This window comes from Leptodactylus fuscus, chromosome 6 (genome assembly GCF_031893055.1).
Source record: "Leptodactylus fuscus isolate aLepFus1 chromosome 6, aLepFus1.hap2, whole genome shotgun sequence".
NCBI classification, from domain to species: domain Eukaryota; kingdom Metazoa; phylum Chordata; class Amphibia; order Anura; family Leptodactylidae; genus Leptodactylus; species Leptodactylus fuscus.
In genome coordinates, this window is record NC_134270.1 from 125,214,603 (window position 1) to 125,240,064 (window position 25,462).

General features: G+C 41.6%; 1 protein-coding gene across 2 annotated transcripts in view; it reads right to left on the reverse strand.

Annotated features, from left to right (window-relative positions):
- The window catches only part of THRA (thyroid hormone receptor alpha), a 119,554-nt gene that overhangs the window by 16,260 nt on the left and 77,832 nt on the right, over positions 1-25,462 (reverse strand). The window contains exons 3-6 of one of the 2 annotated variants that reach the window (XM_075278340.1): positions 10,184-10,245; positions 7,678-7,778; positions 6,428-6,575; positions 5,994-6,199 (exon numbers count right to left, since the gene is read on the reverse strand). In XM_075278340.1, the coding sequence (XP_075134441.1) occupies positions 5,994-6,199; positions 6,428-6,575; positions 7,678-7,778; positions 10,184-10,245 (517 nt within the window). Of the gene's footprint in view, positions 1-5,993; positions 6,200-6,427; positions 6,576-7,677; positions 7,809-10,183; positions 10,246-25,462 lie in introns of both variants that reach the window. The other variant, XM_075278339.1, reaches the window with a different exon arrangement.

Sequence of the window (25,462 nt, forward strand, 5' to 3'; positions counted from 1 at the left end):
GAATGACTTCCTGTCATTTCTATCTATCAGATCTCCTTTAAGGCTGAGGCTCCACGTTGCAGAAACGCAGATTTTGTTTGTTACAGGTTTGCTGGGTTTTCTTTAACCAAAGCCAAGAATGGCTACAAAAGGAATGGGAAATATATGGAAAGCTAAATTTCAATGATATGAGGCCACAGTCTAAATCACAAAATTCTGACAAATGCTTTTGTGATGCCCTGAATTCTGGTACAGATATACAAAGAACTGCTTGGTATATAACAATTGGATATCTACGCTTTAGTAGATCATTTTCACTACAGCCAATAAAAGAAATATACAAAAAAATAATATATTCCTTCGTGCAGTATTACAGATACAGATCAAGCATATGAGAGGTTGACTGCATACACCGAACACTGAAGAATGCTAAAACATCATGCAAAAAAATTAAAGCGGTTTTCTGGAATTGAAATGACCCTTAGAGCAGGAAGTGTGATAAAAAGATTTTAAAAGGGGTTTCCAGACTAAAAATACTTGACCAATCCTAAGGATCAGATCAATAGAGGTCTGACACCCGGCACCACCCCTGATCAGCTGTTCTCAGCAGCTGATACACAGAGGTTGGGGAGGCAGCTCTGTTGTCTGTGTAGTAGCCAAACCAAGTCACTCCTGGTTAGCTGCCATTCAAGTGAATGGAAGCTGATCTGCCGTAACCTGGTCTGGCTACTACAGAGATATTGAATAGGTCATCGATACCCCCTTTAATTTTACACTATAAAAGTACTGCAGCTTCTGTTGTCGGGTCCTTGTTTACTTTACTATAGTGACGATGTGCTGTACAACCATGTGGCTGCTGCAGCCAAGCACAGGCCTTGTGTCATAGTCACAAGCATCACTGCTGGAGTTAGTGACTGCAAGCAGCAGTCATGTGGGTGTACCGGCATGTCATTGCTTTACCAAGTCTCCCAAACGTCCTCGAACATGGGTGCTGTCCCAGACAGTATGTTCAAACTTCAACTCATCTGCATCTAGAGCACACAGCTGAATAGAATACCGTACACTCCCTGCTTCACCAGTCAGCCCTTGCCTCTTGGTTTGGGTGTCTTTGGAACAATAGGCATGATGTAGTGACATCACTTACATAGCGCCTGAAGCAGTCAGAGGGAGACTGCTGGGGAACAGGGCAAGGTGAGTATTTTTTTTTTTTTATGCATTATATTGTGAGGGTACCAGGAGGGGAACAATGTACACTGTGGGGGCACCAGCAGGGGAACATTATACTACATATTCAGGAGAACACTATAAGGCTGGTCTTACATGACTGTAATGCTTTTACGGTCTACAAGTTACTGATTATCAACATAGACTCTGCAGATGCCCGTAAACTGCCGCACTCGCCCATAGAGTTCTATGGGCGAGTCCGTGCAGTGCCGCAATTCACGGCCATGTTCTATAAAGTGCGGACCTCGGTTGTTGCCCGGCACACCACGGATAAAATATCCGGTGGTGTAAGAGGCCGCATTGAATATAATGTGTCTGCAAATTGTGGACCATTTGTGGTCTTAAACTACGGTCGTGTAAGACCAGCCTAAGGTGCGGGCATATTCAGTGAAACACTATAAGGTGGGGACATACTCAGGGGAACATTATAAACTGTAGGGGGCACAATGAGGGTGGCATTATACCATAAGGATTTTAAGGGGACATTATACTATGTCAGGACCAGTATACTGGCGTTATACTGTGTGGTGGTACAAAGGGACATGGATGGGAATGGGCTAACCAAAGTGCAAGTGAGTAGGGCTAAAGATGGGGTTTACTGAATAAACGTTATCTGTGGCACGCTATGTGCACCACACATTTTGTTCCTCTTTCAGTCCTTTCAGAGTTGGCAGGTATGGCATTGCACATATTAGGGTGTGAAATTTCTGATCTACTACATCTGTTCTAGTCAACTGTGTTATTATTGGAAGCAGTTACACATAGAAAGAGCTTGACCACAAAGTGGTAAACCATGCATCCTTACTGAGTTAGACCAGTGCTTCTCAAACAGTGACTGTGACAGCCCACTGGCTTGTGAAGCTCAGGTCCCTGCCAGTGCCAGCTTCAGAACAAAGCAGGGGCTCTAAAGCAGAAAGTACATTTATAATACCAGTCTTTGCATTATCAGTGCAGTCTTAGCAGCTAGTAAAGCTGAAGGACCTGTGATGTCAACCCCAATACTCCTCAGGTTCTTTTTCCTGGGAACAGTTCTGCTGGAGTCTGCAGGGTAGATGCTAGAATGGAAAGGGTAAAGTCAGGTGCCTGGTATGCCACAGATCCAGTAGTTGGTGCTGCCTCCTCTGACTGTTATTATGAGGCACCACCTGTTGTATCCAAATCAAACCAAGCAGCTTAGGGTTGCACATAGGAGAAGCATAGTTAGCCTCCATTTTAATAATGCAACATCCAAAAATGAGGCTCCGGGTGTGTTAGCTGTGACAGGATGGCAGATCGAGGCCGCCAGGATGCACAGCTAACATGTAGGGTGCCGGGGAAGCACCACCTACTGGATCCAAATCATAATTTAAACCACTCCATTCTAGACTCCGAGTCTGCAGACTGCATGCTCTAACCTCAAAGCAGAGGCGTCATAGACTGGTAATGGAGGTGGGAAACTGAGCTCTTACCTCTGTAAGAATTGGAGAATAATTTGCTGCATGTTTGGAAGGTTATATTTGGGGAGAACGCTGCTGCTAATGGGCTAGAGATGGATAAGGAAGACTGTACCTGACACGAGGAGAGAGAAAGGTTGAGGGCCGTGCTGCTACCAGCGATGATGTATCGTGGTGTTTGGCGTTAGGCATTATGTGTTTGGCACTGCTACGATGAGATATTCTGCTACACTGGTGTGTTTGGCATGTTCGGAGAAGCATTTTGTGCTGCAATGTGATGTTATTCTGCTGTATGCTGCTATGGAGGTATTTTATCTTGAATGCTGGTGTAACTATGAGTAATTGTGTGTGCTGTAATGTGGTATTTGGTTGCTACTGTGATGGTATTATATGTCCCGTACAGTGGCATTTGTTTGTCACTCTGTGATAGTATTTCCTTGCTGGTGAGTCAAAAAGGTTTGAGAAGCCCTAAATTAACCCACCAAGTGCTGTAGTGTATGGCACATAAAAATCTTCTATGCTTTTCTAGAGGGATCCAAACCATGTCTAGAACGGTGATCAGGAGCTTTATAAAATGAGTTTCTGTGGTCAAACAGCTGCATATAAGCCTAGAAACACCATGCACAATGCCAGAAGTTTACAAAGCACCATCACTGGGAAAATGGAAATGTATTCATTGGAGTGATAAATCATTCTTAACTAACTGTCATTCCTATAGACAAAACTTCTGGTTGGCTAGGAGGACATTGCTTATTGAAATATACAGTGCCAACTATGGTATGTAGCAGTATTTAGAGTTTGACTCCTTATTTCCACTGAATAATTAATACTACAACATACTTTTCCAATTTTAGCATGACTGTGTCGTGGGCACAAAGCAAACTCAATGAAGACACAAATTCATAAGTTTGGTGTGAAAAATCTTGAGTGGTCTGCATAGATCCTTCACCTCAACCCCAACCAAGATCTTTGGGATGAATTGGAATACCGAGCGAGAATCAAACATTCTCAAACAGCATCATAGTTTGACCTCACATATGCTCTTTTGGCTGAATGGGCACAAATTCCAACAGACACAATCAAAAACTTTCTGGAAGACCTCAACAGGAGGAGTTTTCTGTGCTTTTAAGAGGTTTTGATATGAGGACCTATAGGTTAGATCATAGGTATCATGTCAGTGGTGTTCATACACCCAATACCCCCACCGATCAGTTGTTCTCAGCAGCCTTAGCATCAGAAATATATAGTATATAGAACCAGAACCAAACACCGTAAGTGGTTGACTTGGAATAAGGCAGGGCCACACGGTACTAGAAGCTGAGCTGCAATAGCATGGCAAAGCCACTACACAGTGTACAGACCTGAAGATCAGTCATCATATTAATTCCCTTTCCACTCCAAATCCAGAAACTGAGTGAAAATATAGTCCCTAGACACACAGTCATGCAAAAAGAGAAATGGACTTTTGCATTTCTGTTTACACATATATAAGAACTACAACTCTCAGGATACCCTAAATCTACAGCACCAGTGCTAGGATAACCTGTGCATCCTTGCTGTTCACTTGCACACTTTCCAGCAGTGCTGCTTTGCCAATGGGTGAAAGCATAGAGGGGTTTAACAGATGCCGTTTGCTCTCTCTGAGAGGTCACAGCCTCTCCATCTGCACAGGATGTTTGCTTAAGGAAATCAAGAGATTCCCGGCTGCATCCTGCCCTGTATACATATCAAAATCTGTGTTTCCCTGTACCTCATTATAATACGCACCCTATATGCTTTCTCTAAACTGGGCAATGGAAGTACAGGGATAAAGAAAAGCACATGGCTTTAAATGGCACATGAGTACAAATTTTATGTTCTGTATCAAATATCTACACTCTCTGAATCCATCCAACACCTGTAATCTGTACATTTACACATCTCTTCTATATAGGTACAGAGATATACAGTATATCAACACTTTCACACTAATGTATTTCATATACATATGGTATAATGTCAGGGTAGCTATTCATGTGGCTGCATATTTAGTCTACATTTATAAAATGCAACTGGTTCTGTTGCTTTTTAAGTGGATTGGGTTTCCATTTTTCAGGTCACTGAGCAGATCCAAAGAATGGGAACCCAAACGCAGGTGTGAACCTAGAGTCAGGTTGAGGACACACGTTGTAGAATGGCAGCTTTTAGGGTGCATTCATACAGAGTTTTGTGGCGCTGATTTTGCCACAATAACTCGAGTAAAGAATCAGTGCTGGAAAAAAGACTCCCATTGACTTCAATAGGTTCCATTTTATGCGCGTAAAATTGAACCCATTGAAGTCAATGGGAGTCTTTTTTTCAGCGATGATTTTTACATGAGGAAATTGTGCCAGAATCAGAGTCGTGTTACTCCTTGTGAATGCACCCTTACTCGAGTTATTGTGACAAAATCAGCGCCACAAAACTCTGTGCCCTTATTGTTGTAAATTTTGTTGTGTTTTTTTTGAGCCATAGCCAAGAGTGTATAGAGCATGAGGGAGAAATATAAGTACTTTCTATACATCTCCCATTTCTTTTGTAGCCATTCTTAGCTTTGGCTCAAAAAACCACAAAAAATCTGCAACAAAAAAATCTGCATTTCGCAATAACCTCAGCCTCAACCTAAAGATATTTTAGAGTAAATTATGTATGCGAGCCTATTTGCATAAGTGAAAGAAAAGAAAAATTGATAATTCTGCTTCCACCTCTAAGGGTGGCCATATATATTAGACTGATGATGGCTAAGTACACAGATTTTCGGGGTCCAGTTGACCAATAATGTGTAGTAAGTGTTCAGCTATTGTCTTTCATCTTATGTCATAGCTAAAAAGATACTTTGTTCTTCAGGGAAATAAGCTGTTGCCAGGTATGTCAGGCAGTGGCTTATACTACTCTCCCCATTCAGAACCCATGTACATACAGTCCAACTAAGGATACTGTCAGAAAAACAGGCGTTCAACTGACAGCTATTGAATTTGTATGGCTACCTTATGTTTTTTTTTGCACATGGGTGATCCTAGCCACTTGGCTCTGTAGGGAACAGCAACCAGCGCCATATAACTGAATAGGGCTGTGCTGTAGTTCTTTGCAAAGTGGGTGATGGGAGCACTATTGTGCAGGGAACAACTGGGAAAATGGCTTCTGCAACATTTTCATTCTTAGGATTGGGGGGTCCGGGTGGTTACACCACCACCGATTATATAATGAAGACATATCCTAGTGACATGATATTACTGGTCCTGATCCTGGCTACAGAGGTGACAGCTAAGAGTACAGTAAACATGTAACATGTACTGATCTTTTTTATTCTAAATTCATTATTTTTTTATGATGCCTCACCAAGAACTTCCTACGCTGCTTCCAATGGCTGCCCTGTGCATTAGTACTTCGGTGAGCTTCTGTCACGATACGAATCAGCTCCCATTCTTCATTGCTTGGCTCAGGCCGCTGCTGCAGAGTCTTGATCATCTCCTCCTTCCGACGCCGTTCCCGATTTTCTTCAATCAGCTTCCGCTTGGCTACCCGCTTGGAATCATCCAGGACAACTGTGGAGAAGGAGGGAGGTGAATGAGGAATAAACAGCAGAAGAAAATCAAATAATTTCCATTAGTATAAAATTTCAACTTTGTTATATAAAGACATATCCCTGTGATCTAAAGCATTTAGTTCTAGTTAACAGTCATATAGTTAATGTAATGAAAAACAACTAGTGTATAAACAATCACCTATAATCCTTTCCTAACCACCACTTATATCATGGTCATCATACTTACGGTCCATTGCCATGCCCACAGCAATACATTTCTTAAAGCGACAGAGCTGGCACTGATTCCGGGTGATCTTGTCGATGATACAGCAGCCATCGTACTTGCAAGAATACGAGGGGTGCAGATTCTTCTGGATGGTCCGGCGGAAGAAGCCCTGCAGGATTATGTAAGATAGGGATTTTTCAACCATAGGTAATATTGTTCAACTTTTACATTTGGCTCTCAACTCAAATGAGGTAATGTATAGGTTATGCAACAATATTGTTTTTTTGTCTTCTAGATAAATAGCTAAAGCACATAAAAAAGATATACAGCAATGATCAGTGCACACATTGTATATAGAGTGCACTGGATTGGGGAATGGACTATAAAGGGGGAGACTATTAAGAGCCTCTGACAAACTCCCTTGCAATATCTATCTATCTATCTATCTATCTATCTATCTATCTATCTATCTATCTATCTATCTATCTCATCCATCTATCCTATTTATCTGTCCTACCGATCCTATTTATCTGTTCTATCTATCTATGCATCTATCTATCTATCTATCTATCTATCTATCTATCTATCTATCTATCTCATAACGCTATATGTCATATCTATCTATAGATATGTCTATCATATCCTTCTCATATCTACTATATGTATCTATATCTATCTATCTCCTATCTATCTATCTATCTCCTATCTATCTATCTATCTATCTATCTATCTATCTATCTATCTATCTATCTATCTATCTATCCAAAGTCTACAGTCCTTGTCACTTGCCTCCTCATGACTATTTATATAGTTCGGGTTGTTTTTAACCCATTTGTAATGCACTGTAGTCATTTCCTGTTGGTGTTTCCTGCCTATTTCTATGTGCCAACTGCAAAAGGCAGACATATTAACATTACAGGATTAAGATTGTCTCTATTACTGTGCTTTGGAGCAGAAGGAAAATCGCAGGTAAAAAGCTAGCCACATGATAATGTCAGAAGTATATGTAATGGGCAGGTAAGTCTAAAAGGGCATTTTTATAAGAAGAAAAATTTCTCTACATGCCATGTGAAAAGAACAAAAAGTTTTAAAGGTAAAAACCAAACATGTTTTGGCCATATCATTAGTTTTCTGTGTTGTCAACAAAATCATTTTAATGACCTATTTCATCACTTTGGCAAGGCTATCGGTGGAAACTGTCCTTGTATTCTAAACCTGGGCAGATACTAATATATCAAGATGTCAGACACAAGAGATTGCAGTCTACTCACCTTGCAGCCCTCACAGGTGATACACCGGTAGTGGTAACCTGTGGCCTTATCACTGCACACCACGCAAGGCTCATCTTTGTCCAAGTAGCTAGGGATATACCCTGCAGAGAGCAGAGATACCGAGCTGTCACCTGTGTCACCGGGTGAAAGGAGGGGGACAGTCTTATTCAAGTCAAAAACATGGATACAAGCAGTGGGGGTATGGACAGACTCCTGACACAGAGTGCCAGAGTAACAGGTCAGTAAGAGAAACAAGCTGAGTGTTAAAAAGCAAAGACAAGCAAAAAAAAAAAAAAAAAAATCACAAAGGATCTTATACAGACAAGGCAAGTGCAACAGGCAAGACACACACAGCTATGGAGAACACACACACAGCCAGGCCAATAAAGGCAGACCAACACATGGAGACACAGGAACACAAGAGGGCCTGTTCATTGTGTTGTAAGCAATTATAGAGTGTCTCTCCCTTCTGAATATCTCTCTCTTGCCATTTCGGAAGTAATTATGTTTTATAACCCTGAGATCCTGTCTGGACAGTGCAGAGATGGCAGCGGGGTGAGAGGGGGCCTGTGTGTGGGGTGAACCAGCGGCTTCTGATATGGAGGGGCTAAAAACGTGGGAGGGCAAGCTTGACATTAGTGTTGTGAGATACATCATGTTTAGCAAGAAAGAAGAAACCACGTATCATAGACTTTTTCTGAGGAGATTTAGGAAAACGCAGCACTACAGACAATGTGTCACTTAATATAACACTTTCAAGGAATACTTTGCTGTTGTGCTTTTTAGGAGTCAAAATATTGCAGATTCTTCTTCATCATCATCATCATCATCATCATCGATATGTCGGCTAATGGGTTAGTTGTCATTGCAATTCTTAAAGAGGATCTTTCATGTCCTCTAATGTGCCATGCTACACACTGCTGCAAAGCTGACAGTATGCTGACGTCAGTGTTGCAGGTATGTGCCTTGGTGTGAAAGATATCAGTTTCAGTACCAATAACCCTACTCTGTCAGAGGGGCCAGCCTCATAGTTCAGGGTCATCGCTGGGCAATGAGGAATGGCCCCTTACTGGTACCCTTCAATAGACTTATACTGTGAACGGGGTGGGGGTGGGGAGCCTTCCTCACCACCCAGCGATGATGCTGAGCTGTGAGGTCGGATCTTCTGACAGTGCAGTGATATTGGTACTGAAACTAACTCTTGTACCAGGGCACATACCTGCAAAACTGAAAGTGTGCTGAATTCAGGTCACTGTCAGCTTTGCAGTGATATGTGAAATGGCACATGTTAGAGGATATGAAAGGTCCTCTTTAAGCTATACACAGTTGTGTAACCCCCATACCGAAGATCAATATAGCGCCCTATTCTAGTGGTGGTTATTGAAACCCCTTCATCCCAAAATAAGAAGGCACAGTTCTGTTTGCCCACAAGATAATGGTAGTATGGGGAATTAACTGGTCACTAAACTAATATGTTTCTGTGGCATGTATATGGGGCCAATCTGAATTGACTCATCTCTATGGTAAGTATGCATAGGAACAGGTAATGCTACTAAGTCATTTGTATCACAATCTTAACAAAATACTGCATAGTCATTCAGCTTCTATAAGGTTGCCTTCGCTATGTTATAGCTGGTGAGTGTATATTCATATGGTACTGACAGGATCTCTTTTCACTAAGATTTTCTAGTGCATTGTCCATGTAGAAATAAAACATCAGGCATGAGAGAGAGAGAGAGAGAGAGAGAGAGAGAGTGAAAGAGAGATTGAGTAAAAACTCAGACTCCATTGTCCTGCCCATTTTAGTTATGTCATGGAAATGACAGACTTGTATTGATCACTAGACTTTTTTCTATTGGCACAGACTTGCAGAAATGTGATTTATATTTCATGGACTGCTGGTTACTATGACAGAAGAATTTAGGTGGGAGCAGCAGTTACTGGAAAGACTGATAAAATAGTAAGCATACCTTCCAATATATTGCAAGGAAAGAGGAAGATGTAATACTCTCAATAGCCATAGCAATGCTGCAGCCAGCCACATTCCCAGCACAGTACATAGTGAAGAGTGCTGAAGGTCTATTCTCCAGGAAAAGTGTAAAAGAATGAATACTAGTGCACAAGTCATGCTCTAAGATCCATGACCACTGCTGTAGTCTCAACCAAGGACCAATAGAGGACGATATGGATATGTTTCTAGTCTGAGAATGAGAGGTACACCATAGACAGGCGGCCCCTGAGAGAGGCACCTCAGGCCTACGCTGTCTCAGACATCACAGCATGTCTTATGCTCTGATAATTGAGATCTATTTATGTTCTCCTGGGGAATCCCTTTAAAAATAAGCAAATAAAATGGAGGGCTGCAAAGTGGGGGGGAAGCTACTGGGGGAGTACTGTGATACAGATAGGTTGACAGGAGATAAAGGAAGGATTATATGACACAATTGGAGGAGTGATAGAGTTTTTATGTCCCAGAAACAGAATCTCCTCTCAATGGGCTTCTTACCTGACATACCGCTTTTTCCCATACATTGGCTATTCTTTCTTTTACGCTTCCCATCCGGCCACCTGTATGGATAGAGAGAGAGCATGAATAAAACACAAGAGACTGTCATAAATACCTCACTAATCTCGACATGTGAATTGTACCCACAAATTCAGAAATAGAGACAGAGTCCTATAATCCTGCACATTATTAATATCCGAGTATTAAAACCCTTACCAAACAGGACACCACCTAACACACCCACAATAGAAAACACTCACCGCCTTGAACTTAAATGCACTGGATTACTAGAGTGTGTCACTGTGTCGCTGTCTATATCTGACCTGTACAAGCTGAGCCTCATACATCAACGTGGATGGGAGAGCAGGTGTCCGATGCCATTATTTATTAGTCATTAGCCATTATGACTACAAAGAAAGAAGTCACAAAACCTGAGGTAACCTAACCTTAGATACCCCAAAACTAATATCTGTGAGCGTGAAAGACCCCAATAGCATCAGCGTAAATGTATGATCCCTACATATTGCACCTCTTTTTGTACAAAAAACAGACATGTTAAGGGGGAGGTTTATGGACAGCTTTACAGAAAATGGAACCATCAGCTACATGCATAGTAAGGGCCCTATTCTTTTCAAAATCCTTGGAGGTTCACAGTAGTGAAAAGGTTAACTGTATATTTCTGAGTATATGCAGTTGTGAAGGGATTTAATTGGTGGTCTAGGGAAGTAAAGGGGTCAAGGAGTATTTTTATTGACGGATATATCAGCGTAGATATGACACCCCCTGAGGATAGGTCATCAATATAAGCGAACTTGACAATCCCTTTAAGTTACTGTGGGGTCCTATGTAATTGTCCACTGTTAAGCCATTTAAAATTGTCTCCAGGAGAATCATGGTGACAACTGTGGAATGGAAATTATCTTGTTTATAAGGCTAGAAACAGCACCACATGTATCCACAGGTTGCACCTGATATTGCAACTCAGCTCCACGGAAGTGGATGAAGCTGAGCTGCAATATCACACACAACCAGTGGACAGGAGTGGCGCTGTTTCTGGAAGAAAGCAGCTCTTTCTTACTAATCCTGGACAACCCCTGACAATTTTATTGGGATGGGCCATCTATCTTATGTGTATAGAGACCTCCCGACTCTCCCCTGACAAATGAAGAAGGAGGGATAGGGCATATTGAATTTTATCAAGCCTGGTCCTCTGTTCATCGCTTTCTTCCACTGTCCACAAGGAAATTGCACTTGGGCATGTGCAGTAGCGATATGAGAGATGCTGGAGGCGGTTACAGGGAGAGAGGAGGAGGAATTTTCGGAGCTCAAGCAGAAGAGGGGGCGGTTTGAGGTATGACGCAGGGGGTGCATGGAGGCTTGGAGGAACGCCCAGGGTGCACAGACAAGCTCATTTACATATCGGTTTTACCAGTATGTAATAAAAACGGGGGTGGGGGGGTTGGTCTTTGAAAAAACGATTAGCAGCACCTGAGTAGCCTTTTTAAAGGCTATTCAGGCATATGAATATCTCAAATGGCCAAATTTCTAGAGATAGAGCCCCTTTAATAGCTGTACTCAGTCCTGGAGCCTCAAGGGCGGTTATTTATAAGTATAAGGGAAACAGATTAATTTCAGGCTATTACTCATTACTGGCCATGTTAGCAGCAAAACTCCACAGTCAATAATGAGAAATAACCTGGCAACATAAGGGAAAGCACCTGTGGTTTCTGAATTGAATGCCATTATAACTGCATTCAGTGCACAGTGGGACATATTTATTAACACTGGTGTATTGCACACCAGTCTTAATAAAGACCCCAACTGGCGCAGAGAAAAAGTCATTTATGAAGAGGCTCCAGAACCAGAATAGAGATCTATGCCAGTCATAATATGGCATGAGTAATAATAAATACATTGGGTTGCCTTTGGCTTGCCGCCCTCATTTGCGCAATGTGGTGAGTGAGGCGCAGAAAAGGTCTTCTGCCAAATGTGTGCCCCATTATCTTTCCTCTATACCTGAAACTAGCATAGAGGGATTGCTAAATTTCCACCAGGGTGTCACCCCCCCCCCCCCCCCCAAAGGGTGTGATTATAGGTTCGGGTTTTCAGATGCTGTTCTTGAAAACTAAATCAAAAGTGGATTGGAAACAGAAAGGTTTGGCTTCCAAACTGCATCTGAAATCCTGACTATTAAAATTCACCGTAAAGCATCCCTACTATCCAAGTAAACATTATAGTACTCTGCAGAAGATGCATGTAATGAATATATTCAAGGGAAAAGTGTCATGAACTTCAAAAATGGTTCCAATAGCTAAGTTATGGAAAACCAAAGAACATCCATGGGACAATCCCAATTAGACAATTCCTCCACCATGGCAGAAAGCACTGCAGGTTCTCTATGCTCCTCTTACATGTGTATTAGTATGTATTAGTGAAGGGGGGCAGATAATATACTCCATACATTCCTTCTGTCTGTGTCATAATGCAGTGGGAGTAACAGGTTACATGTTCTATGGATTCCTTCCACTGTCTGCACTTCTCAATGGAGAGGGGGAGGAAGAAAGTTTCTATACATCTATTCAGCCCGTGTATCACCACTTTGATGGACTATATTACTTTTTAAATAGAATGCAACTGCGTCAATTGTCATTTGGAGGAGAAGGCCGCCACAGTATAAAATGTATTGTATTCATCTGTGTTCTCCAGACAGAGATGTGCTGAATTTTATTCCAGTAATGTATATCCCGAAGTACAAAGGGGTGCAGAACTCAAGCTATACTCCTGTTATCCTACAAGGTCAAACATATTACATGCAAAACTTTCCCATTTAGAGACACGAGCAGTGGATGTGAGATATGATTTCATTGGCAGGGTCAATGGAAACATGGCTGAAGCACAACACAGTTTAGATACTTGTCTTGTTTTTGGCATTCAAGAGTAGGATGAAAAACATATCTGTATCATCTGCAATGAGACTTCCACGTAACTTCCATCTAAACTTTTGGATAGCCTTTCAGGATAAGCTGCTGTTGGTACATTAGAAATAAGACAATTTATGACCACTACACCTGTATTCTGCATGTTTTAACACTCTTCCCACTGCATACACCATCTCTAATTCTCTGTTGTCCTAGAGATGGCGCATGGAGAAAGCAAGAGGTGAAATACAAAACTTACTATTAGCAATCTCTATGCCTATGTCTCACCCACCCCTCCTCTCCTTAGATTTCTATCGTGAGTTGTAATGGGCCCCTTCAAGAAGGTGCAGTCTGTTTTGGTCCTAGGATTCCAAGATTAATTCAGCAAAGTATACTGAGTGAGATAGCAGATTGGAGAAGGGGGGATAGCCTCATAAAATCCCTATCCCACAAATCCATAATTCTTTCAATTAGCAACAGTATATTGATGGCTTTAGAAGCAGCTGATTGGCATTATGTGCTTGTGTTATGGAGACCATTTAATAGTGCTCATTTAGGCTTATGTATCCTGTCTGCTTAAAAATGATCAGCTCTGCTGTTCTATTATTCCTCCTGGAAATAAATGGATAAATTAATCAGGAGTTGCACTTTTTGGGTCAATAGCATGCGTTCCTGTCAGCATAAAGTCAAGATTGCTTAAGGACACACCTTATTGACAAAGTAAATGATAAGAACCAGTTGTTAAGTCATTCATACATATCCAGGAAGAATAACAGAGGGACAAAACTATGCAGAGAGCTCTGAAAATATACTCCAGAACTGTTAACTTATATGGAACGAATTAACTATTTGGAACGTATTAACTAAAACAGACATGTCAAGATACCTGATCAGTCTCTCAATGGCAAAACTAGAAGGTTGAAGCCCCATGTTGCAAAAATGCAAAGCTTTTGCTGCGGTGGAAACCCCACGGCAAATAAACACTGCATTTTACTGTACCTGCAAAGTGAATGGGATTCTGGCTTGTGTTTTCGAAAACCGTAGCATGTCAATTGTACCTGTGGAAATGCTGGGGTTTTTCATAGAGGTATATTAAGGGCAAACTTTGTGAAAACACAATGAAAAACTAAGCATTTTTTTTGCATGTTTCGCTATGTGGGGCCTTAGCCTTAAATAGAAATTGCCTGTACTGTACAGGTCTGACATGCCCACAGCTGGGCAAGGGGTGTAGAAGGAAATTGGTGACTAATCTAGTATGTGAAGTATGTGATGTACCCCCCCAGCAAGACTAAAAAACTGCTGGTGGACACATAATACTGTACCAACTTCATCGTAATGTCCTGGATTTATCCTGGTGAGTTACTCTTTTATACTAGATTTAATATCTTATGTTGTATATCTTTACATGATTGTGCAGAGCTTACTGTGTACTTCATTACTTTCTTCATGCTGCAAGGATGACTTCTATGTATTATGTGACCCCCTTTCTACACGTCTCCTTGGGGTAATGTAGTGGTTAATCAGCCCTGGTCTGTTTGGTTCTGCTTTGCGGCGTTTTCAAAGGCAGGAATGTTATTTTTGGAAGCCGACATAGGGTACTGATTGCGGAGGATCCATGCCAGTTTGCCATAAACAACTTTGATTCCCACCAGATGCAAGGAAAATCAAACCAGAGATAAACTTGCACAGATGAGAAGAAGGGAGAAAAGGCCGACAACATAGCAAGCAGCTCGGCTTCTTCTTCTTCGGCTAAAATAAAAACAGAAGGGTTTGCAGAACAGAATCACAAAAAAAGGCTGCAAAGGAGGTATATTAGTCCATAAAAGAAGTAGAGTACAAAGGAGAAATGTGTAGCATAAGTAGGTGGTATAGAAAAGGACAAAAGATAAGTAAGGGATCAGGAGAGGTAAAGAGACTTGACATACAGGAAATCAGCGATAAGGCCAGAAGATAAAGACAAGTCTGCACATAAAGGTATGGTGTACCACCAGGACCGAGCAAAGGTGAGACTGATTAGAAAGGAGCAATGCAGCTATGGACAATTCTGTATGTTCTCCTCTCCCGCTGCTACAGAAATCCTTAGCACCTCTTATGAATACCACGTGTAGAAGACTGTGCCAGAGAAGGTGTGACTGGGGCATAAGCCAAAGACAGGTCACCGCATCGTCACAAACCTCTCAATTCTCAGAGATCTCACTGCTCTGTGTTATGGTGCCTCAGTGAGACGCTGGTCCACATGGGCTGCCCACAGCAACCAAACCATAGCAACATAGGAAGGGGGACTCCAGACAGCAGTGACACAGCAGCTCATGTGCGGTATGTCTGCAGAAGCTATTAGAGAGGGCTATGAGATAAGTAGAGAGATAGACAGATAGATAAATGATACATAGATAGATAGATAGATAGATAGATAGATAGATAGATAGATAGATAATGTCATAACCAGGAAGGATTGTATCTGAAACAGAGATGGCCATTCTAGAAACCCTTCTTGTGACATATAGCAACCCCTTGAAAAAAGCTTGTGAGACATCTTGTACTTTTGTGGTGTCTTGTCCTCAAGCTCACTTCCTCTGCATATACAGCAATGTGAATTTGTAGCATACCTTTTCAGATTCCTATTCTTCAGCTCCCCCTTATTGCTACCTGTATGGTACATATACAGGTACATAGGTTGGGATTCCCTAGTGACCAATTTGCTTCCAATCTGGGTGACTACCATTTCATCACATACATCACATACATACGAATGGTCATAAACCTCATAACTATGTTACCCAAGCTCATGGTAGTCTTGCCTAAGAAGCATGAGAAGACTGCGCAAAATGTAGCTTTAGGATGAAAAACATTCAATACAAGGGGGAAAATGTGGAAGAAGAAAGATGTGCTATGTATCTATATGAGAAGATAGATGCCTCGGGGAGCCTCAGAGAGATAGGCATTAGAAAACTTAATGAACATTTTATGCATATGTATGTTGTGAAGCGTGAGCTCTTTGTTTCTTCTGTGCATACTAATGTACTAGACGAGTATTATATGGTATTCATGTTACTTAGTTAGGTGACCTGCATTGCCACATAATAAAATGCACATTACTTTGTACTCTGTAGTACTATTATATGAACTTTTCCGTGACCTTGTCCATTGTAAATGGCTGTAGATTTTCAGGTGAACACCCCCACACAGGTGTTGTACCGAGGCCGTTGCTCCTGTAAACATCAAGCTGCATATGTATGTATTTATGGCCTCTATTCGTGTACAGATTAGTCTGAAGGGAGGTGAATAGAGCTGTACATAGACAAATAGGTGCAGGCAGGGCACAGAGGCTTGCAGTTATGCGGAACTAACTGTGTCTCTTATGCTATATGGCAGGGAGTGGCCCCTATTGGAATTGCCTTGTTTTGTGTGAGGATAAACAGTATATATGTTAGCACGTTCACACATTATATATCAAAGGTTGCACAGGGTAAGACAAACTCTTTTATTGTTCCCATAAAGATAAAGCTGGTGGGATCACAAGGTATTTAGTCTGTGTCATTCGGGACAGGTTTTATGAATGTTAACTAATGTGTCACTAAGTGGAAGCAAGGACAAGTCAGTGCAGCCCATGTGTCACCGTACAGGTACTGTAGGTGGTATTATATGGAAGTAATCTGCCTAGTCACACATCAAAACAAGAAGTGTACATATAACATTGCAAAACTTATTCAGGACTGTGGAAGACTGTGGTTATACTAGACTTCACCCAGCTTTCCCAGAAACAAGGAAAAATATATATTTGCAGACTTACAGATTGCCCTCTACTAAAACCTGGTAACAAAGAAACATATGATGTCTGGAAACATTATTTGATAGTGGGAGATCAAATATTCGGCTTGTTCTGTCTTGGGTGACCTCAGAAGAAGGGAACATTACCAAACATTTCATAACATTCCTGAATTGTGTCACCTTGGGGAGGATGGAGCATGATCTCAGTCACAACTCAGCTGGCGGGGTGGGTAAAGTTAGTTATCATTCTGTTCTGCCCTACTTTATAGAAATTGTTGTATTGTCTTCTGATATGATGATATCTTCAGTCTCACATCTGCAAAAATATCAACTATCCATGAATGCAATCTTAAAGGGGTTGTCCAGTTTTAGCAAATACGGTAAATGTTATTATTTGCATAATGAAACATTACTTAATTTTCCAAAATAACTTTCTGTATCAATTTCTCCTGGTTTTCTAGATCTCTCCTTGCTGTTATTCATTGCTTACTTCCAATGGATAAAAATCAGTCCATGGTCATTTGATGTACAGTCCATGGTCATGTGACATATGGTCCAACGTCATGTGATATACGGTCCATGGTCACGTGTTGGACACACAGGTGCACAGCTCGTTATACCCACAGCAATCAAAGCTCTGTCTTGTAACGAGCTGTGCACTTGTGTATCCATCACATGACCATGGACCATATACCACATGACCACAGACCGTATATCACATGACCATGGACCATATACCACATAACCATAGGCCGTATATCACATGACCATGGTCTGATTTTCATCCACTGGAAGTAAACAATGAATGACAGAAAGCAGAGATCTAGAAAACTGTGAGGAATTGGTATGGAAAGAATATTGAAAAATTGTATAACTTTTCATTATATAAACAATACTTAGTTGCTAAAGCTGGACAACCCCTTGAAGTAAACTGCTTCACTCTTCTAAATGGCTGTATCTAGGTGCTTAGTCCTCTTTAATTGTTTCAAGACTGGTTACTGTAATATGTTGCGGATTTCATTGACATGTGTAAACCTTTTACTAGCGGAGCATGTTCTATGCATAGTTGTCCCCTACTGAAGCCTAGGCAATGGTATACATTACTGTACTGTATAAAGGAAAATGTAGCAATTATGCCTGCACTGCGGGGGTTATGTTTACAGTGGACACCTCAGTAAAGATGAATATCTGAAAAATTCCCCCTTTAGTCCGCCTCTCCCTCTCTTCAGGTCCCCCCCCCCCCCCCACTGGTAAAGTACATGCTGTACCAGACAGGGGCCTGGGCAAATTGCCAAGTCCTGAGGTCTTCCCAGTTCATGGCTCCGGGCCAAGGCCTGCATCCCGACACCTGAAATATCCCCCTGGTGACAGGGAGGGGACAAGCATGAGAGAGGAGAGGCAGTCACGGGACAGGGAGCCTGTGGATAAACATCCGCCTCCTGACTGACCTCAAAGGGCAAACAGTTACCTTAACTCTCCCTTGACTCCAAAAACTGTTGCTAGATTGTTAGCGCTTTGTCCCAAAGCCCAGGTGGATCTATAAAGAAGAATGTGAAGAAAAAAAATGTAAACAAGCTAACATAGGACATGACGTCACAGTGGAATTGAAAGTGGAGACTTTCTGAGGGCTAATGCAAAGCTCCTTAAGTCCTGTAGACATGCTGTTTCTCCCCCCTCCCCTTGAAGACATTCTGTGTTGTCAGCTGATAATACTGGAGTATGACAAGTGCATCTTTCTGTATGGATTTCCTGTACTGGACAGGACAAGAGTGTGTCTTGTGTAATGTAATTAATCATCCTGAAAGTTACGTGACCTGAGGAAATAAATGAGAAGAAAGCTGCGTCTTCGTGCTTCCTATAAGGAAGAATAAAGAACAGAACTTCATTTGAGGAAATCCTACCCACACAATAAATGAAAGAGCCGCGAGAGCTGCAAATCTGGGACCAGCACCAAGGAGGTCTGAGCCTAGCTTTATGACTTGGGTTTAATGATAAATGGAAATGCTCTGTATCTTTACATATATGGCCGATTCTTGCCTTATTGCTGGAATACCAATGAACTAAGTTTGCTCTTTCCCAAGGACCCTCCATCTCATTTGTCCTATTTAAAGTAGCTCCAGGAATCCCCTTTGGAATTGCTCAGATAATTTTGGAACTAAGTGTTATGAGAGCCACAATCTCTGAAGAAGAGTTCTAGGAATATTTCAGCAGCAGCAAATGGGTTCACTGATGTCAATGAGTACATTGGACCTCCTTAAAGGAAATGTCTCTCGAGGACAACCCCTTTTCTTTTTGAACCCAGCTCAATGATCAGCTGATCACTGCAGGTCCAGTTTTTAGAAACCTCCAGTGATCAGCTGAGATAAACATATCGTACTGCATGCTGCTTGTTTACCTGTTACACATGGTCATGCTGGGTCACTCTGTGAGCAGCTCCCCACTCTGGATTTGGGTGGGGACCCCCCACTATGTTATCCATATATCATAACAAATAGTCAATAAGAATTTACTAAAAGGACAAAAGGTCAGAGACGCCATGTGCTGTACACTAGACATACCGACAAAAAAGTAACACAAACGGTTAAAACATGGCTGTCTGTTATTAGTATAGAGGGCTTGATACTTTTCCCCTGGACAGTGCCACACTTGTCCTTAGGCTGTGTTTGGTATTGCAACTGAGAACTATTCTTATGAACAAGAGGGGTTCTGTATCCAGGAACAAAAAGGATAAAAAAAGAATAATTTCCGTAATCCCACAAATATTAGTTGACTAACTGGCTCCCAATGGCTTATACAAACATTATTAAAAATATGTATAATAACTTGTATACATACTGTACTTGCCTTATCCTATAGAAAGGCAACTATGAGCACACACGAGTTTCACTTCCTCCATGATCACGATATGATTATTACCCCGCACTGCCTGGTACAATTTGCGTATGTTTATTTATTGATAAGGTATAGCCATGTATAGTCAGATCACGCGGGATCCTATCTATATGAAGTGCTCTATCTACCTCCTTCCTGCACTATCACTACATTGTGTTTAATCCTTATATTTAAACACAAGGACTGATCTTTATCTTGTTGTGATGTATTTTGAAGTCTACATTTTTATAGTTTTATTACTGGAATGAGTAGGTGTATTGTAATTTTTCATCAGGCAGTAATCATACTGTATTACGTGACCTACTGCCTTTACCTTGACTAGCTAGAGTAGGCAGGATAGGAAAGGTGTACTCACCACTAGGGAAACTTATGATTCACAAGTGTGGTAGAAATTGGTGACAACTAAAATGCCCCCCTTGACATCTCCCAGTAGGAGAATCAGAATCATGTATGGTCAACTTAGGTTTCTCTTTCCTAATGCTTCTGCTGATCTTATAGTTGTCTTAGATGTACACACGGTGGAATCTGATGCTGATTTTAAGGTGGTTTCCACCCCCAGTAAGTGGCAGATTCTGCTTTTCATTGAAAACAATGGAAGCAGAGATCCAAGCAGGACCTTTTAAAAATAAGTGTCCCAGTCCCATATTTTGCAGCTGATTGAGCTGCAGTCTGTGGCGCAAGAAAACCGGCTGATTAGGCTCATTCATCTCAATCATCAGAGGGGCAGCCACGGAAACGAAGAGGATTTTCAGGCAGATGTCTACCCGAAATTCCTCTTCATTTTCTGCCGTACGAACACACCCTAATAAAGCCAACACATGTGTAGATTGAAGTTGGCTCAGCGATCAGTTAGGTCCAGCTTAAAGAAACACTAGACCTAGGAATGAATGCTAAAAGTAAACAGGACATTTCCCTCAATCATTGACGGTCTGTAGCATGTTCTTCTTAATAGTGAATTCACATCTGCATGCATAACTTTTTTTCGTCTGGCAATGTCTGTAAAAAAAAAAAAAACACAAAAAAACCCCCCAAACAACAGACCTCATTGCAGCCAATGGGATCCGTCAAAATTCATTGTTGCCCATCATAAAATGGGAAGGGCCAGGTGAATGGATACCCTGATGCAGATTTGAATGACTGAATCTAATACTGTTAGGGTATGCTCACATGGAGTAAAAGGTCACGGAAACCTTTTCTGCCTTGTGAACATTCTGCGTGGCTAGTCGCAACGGGATACTGATGCAGCATCGGCATTCTGTCGCGGCATACCGTTCCTGCTTCGGCACGAGTGAATGGGCCTAAACAGGAGCGTGTCTCGAGCCGCGGATGCTGTGGCCGATTCAGCCGCGGAATCCGTGGCAAGATGGGTCATCGCGCTTCTTTTTTCCTAGTAGCAGAAAAAAAAAAGCCTCTCCCATTGAAGTCAATTCCGCCTCAAAATCCGCCTTCAGAAAACTGTGTGAAATAGCCCGTATATAGATTATATACAGGGATTTCAAAGTGATGCGAACCCCATATACAAAGTCAAAAACTACAGTCAAACTTATTCAGGAGATGAAGAAATTTACCGCTCACTCTCTGAAGAACGGAACAAAACCACAAAAGCAAAAAGCCCAACAAAAAAACGACACATGACAAGGCTTGTTTGTCTCCTACTTATCACTATTAAATAAGTCCCCTTATCCAAAGCAGGCAAATGTGTAGCAGTGAGATAAGACTGTGATAAACGCCTAAGTGAGTTGTGACATTGTGGTATACAACCTGATATTTCTGTGCGTTAGAAGCAGAATTACTGCAGATTAACCACAGATGAACTCTCTATAGGATAAAGAAAGCAGTGTACAGTATGAGAATTAGGACTTGGACTTGACTTTAATGGCTGCTATGCAATATCACACATCCACTGCAATGGACAGGTTTATGAAACCAGACTCAAGTCTGGTTAAAGGGTCAGCATCAATGTAGAGAATAGGTATCATGTTAAGACCGCCCCTTTAAAACATTTTTTTTCAAAAATGAAATAAGAGCATATGTAAATATAAGGTTAGGACTACATAGCCATTTTGGCCACGAGACATTTAGATAGTAATGTCACACTGCTCAATTCATGAATGATTTGCAGTGAGCCATGCAAGTGATAGAGGTTACCCAAAAATCCAGGCCTGCTGTATTTCATTGCAGCTACTAGTCTATGTCAATAGCAGCACAACATTTGCATGGGCAAAGTTGCCATGTGGTCCTCATCTAAAAGTTACAGGGGGGTGATTCGGTCTAAAAATAAGATCTAATTCTTTTCAATGTTATGATCGATTCTTGATTTTAATCTTAATTTTCTTGTTTTTACTTCAACAAAAGAAAGTTCAGTGAACAGGCTGGAGAAGGAATTGAATATATATCAGACAGGCTTCCTTGTCCTACCACCCAAGAGGGCAGTTTTAATCCTGGCCTCTGTTCTAAGGGTTCCAAAGTAGGCACCCCATAATTTAATGACCCCTCAAGTGGCCCCCACATAATGCCCCCTTAGTGACAATAGATATATATTATATACAAATCTTAAAAAGCTTTGTGTGTATGTAATGCTGCCTGCGGCTCGTGCTCATTGCACTTCCCTGCCGCAAACATCATCGGCTGAAGCCTGAGTGATGAAGCACAGAGCTGATCAGCTGAGAGTGACATCTCACTGCATTCGGTTATGCATTCACGTCTATGAGGACTTCCAATCCATTCCATATGATTATAAGGCAGGATCTATCCTGCTCCATGTCATCGGAACAGTATGCATTGAAGCCCCCGTAGACGTGAATGCATAACGGAATGCACTGTGATGTCACTTCAAGTTCATATCATAGTCACAATGACTACTAGGATTATGACTAGGCCTATAGTCAAATGACCAATCTTCTTTTTAAGAAGTGATAAGTAGTGATATCAGCAGTAGATGGCAGAATGACTTAAGGCTATTCTGGGTGTTGTAGTTCTACCTCATTACATAATAGTACAAATCCGTACAGTAAGTTAGAACTTACCCCTAACTTATATCATGTGACATCCTCTCCTCAGTGTACGCCTAGAGTACTAAAATTCAGAGACGCCATGTATACACGCTGTGTTGTACACTAGGCATATTGCTGATAAACAGAGCATAACGCAGCATTTTCATTCTGTATGACTCATACGCAAGATTTATTTTGACGCTGTGGGCGGTGACAGCTCGCACTCTGTGTTCGCCGCACACAAACACTGCCTCCCTCTGACGTTTATGATAGTGCCGACTAAACAGGATGAGGATCTATGCTGGCAAAGAAACCCTATTTATATGCGAGCAAGGGATTTCCCCTCGCGCAAACAAAACACTTTGCCAAGTTTGGCGTTTATACAGATTATAGGGCAGGGCTGGTGCCAACCTTCTCATACACACACTCTCTGCTCTTCAGTGATATTTACAAATGTAACACAAACATCACTTGTTGCGGCTGAACTTCCCGCCACATGAATGGTGAGCGCACCACCGATCCTGAACAGGCAGCGACGGGGAACCTAATTATACCTTTGAGCCCCCCTTCATTAGCTATATATTTAATTAGAGTTTCCAGCCCCTCACTTCATTTCCTGCACTCCCATCAAATTTGATAAAGGCCTGAAATTATTTTTTCGCCATAAAATAATGTCCTTAAAGTCATGTTATCATGTAACCCTTTCCTATACATTATAAGAATCCCCACTTGTTCTTGTATTTGTAACTCCTAGATCCAGTCAATCGGGGGTTAAATTTTTATGACTATACATATTGTATATTATTTCCCGTTCTGCTGTATGGCTCTTTATATAAAAGGAATAATCACATGCCAAAAGAAATAGTTAATTGTTTAACAGAAACCATTTGCCGCTCATATCCTGGGGGTGTGGTTGTGATATGAAGAATCGAGTAATATCGCAGCCTACAGAGCCGAGAGTCTATGGGCCGCCAGGACAGGTGGGGGGAGATGGAAGTATTGGCTCACATTAACCCCTTCAGAAATCAGTGTCTGTATAGTTTCCTATTATGATACATGTGAAAGTTTGTATAGTAAATAATCAGTAATACGATATTGCTGAAGGATTGTCATTAAGATACAATGTATACATAAGTGACGGTACACTTGGTACTGATCTATGGGGGGGTCAGAGGGGTCACTTGTGACTAAACTACACAGAACTGTACAGAACAAAGACCTCAAGCTTTGTGTAAAGCACTTGTATGAGGTAAGCCAAGGGCCTGTTCCACAAAGATCTCATTGCAGAATACAGACTGCCATAAGCAGCTGCTTCTAGTCTGATGGCAGATTGCGAGGGTAACTTGGTTCCTGGCAAGCAACACAGAGGTTTTCCCATATATTTTATAGTATATAGACTATCTATACCATACAAATCTGATATATAATTTTATTAGATATGTTTCAGTATAAGGCTGTATTCACACAGAGTAACGCCAGGCGTTTTTTGTGTGTTTTTTGCACATAGCGCCGCGTTTACGCCGCGTAGCGCCGCGTATACGCCGCGCTATTTAGCGGTGGCGTTGCCCGGCGTTAACGCGGCGTAAACGCGGCGCTATGTGCAAAAAACACACAAAAAACGCCTGGCGTTACTCTGTGTGAATACAGCCTTAGGCTAGGTTCACATCTGCGTTGGAGTCTACGTAGGAGCCTAACTTGTCATTATTCCACCTAAATCTAAGTTGATCATTCTGTGCTTAGGAGTCCAATGAGCGGTTCTACTCGGTTAGATGTCAACACATAACTTATAAGTCGAGCAAATTAAAAGGGTTGTCTCATTATGGACACTTATCCCCTATGCACAGTACAGGGGATAAGTCAGTGATCAGGAGTATGGGGGACCAAAAGGGAAACACAGCTTTCCAGGAGGCTGCAACACTTCAAGTTACTTAGCGAACAAATGACTTCCTGCCTGAAGGACCACCATTTGAATACATGAAGTTACACTACATGGAGAAAAGTATTGGGATACCTACAGGAACTTTTATGATACCTCGTTCTTTTCCATAAGTCATTAATATGACCTGGATTCCCACCTGCTCTAGCTCATCCCAAAGGTGGTTGATGGCGTTGAGGTCAGGGTCTTGTGCAGGTGATCAAGTTCTTCCACATCAAACCCATCCAACCATGCCTTTATGAACCTTGCGTTGGGCACTGCGGCACAGGCAGGCCAGGGCCCCACAATGTGTAAAATGCAGGGCTTTGGCCGTGGCAAAAAATACTGCATTTTAAAGTACTTGCAAAGTGGATGGGATTCTGGGTAATCCCATCCACATATTTCAGAAAAAAATCCACAGCGGAAAAGCTGAAATTTCAAAAACGCATTTTTGGAAAAATCGTAGCATATCAATAATACCTATGGAAACGTTGGCATCCTTTATGGTATAATAGAGGCAGAAAGTCTGCAGTGGAAAATTCTGCATAATTTCTGTCAAAAGCGTTTTCTTTATAGCAATTCGCTATGTAGGGCCTTAGCCCCAAGCTGGAACATAAATAGGCCTTTCCCAAACTGTTCCTACTGAAGCAAACAGTTGTGCAAAATGTCTTGATATGTTGACGAATTGAAGGGATTCTACCATTAAAATCAAATTTTTTCTCATTGACACATAGGAATAGCCTTGAAAAAGGCTATTCTTCTCCTACCTTTAGATGTCTTCTCCGCGCATCTG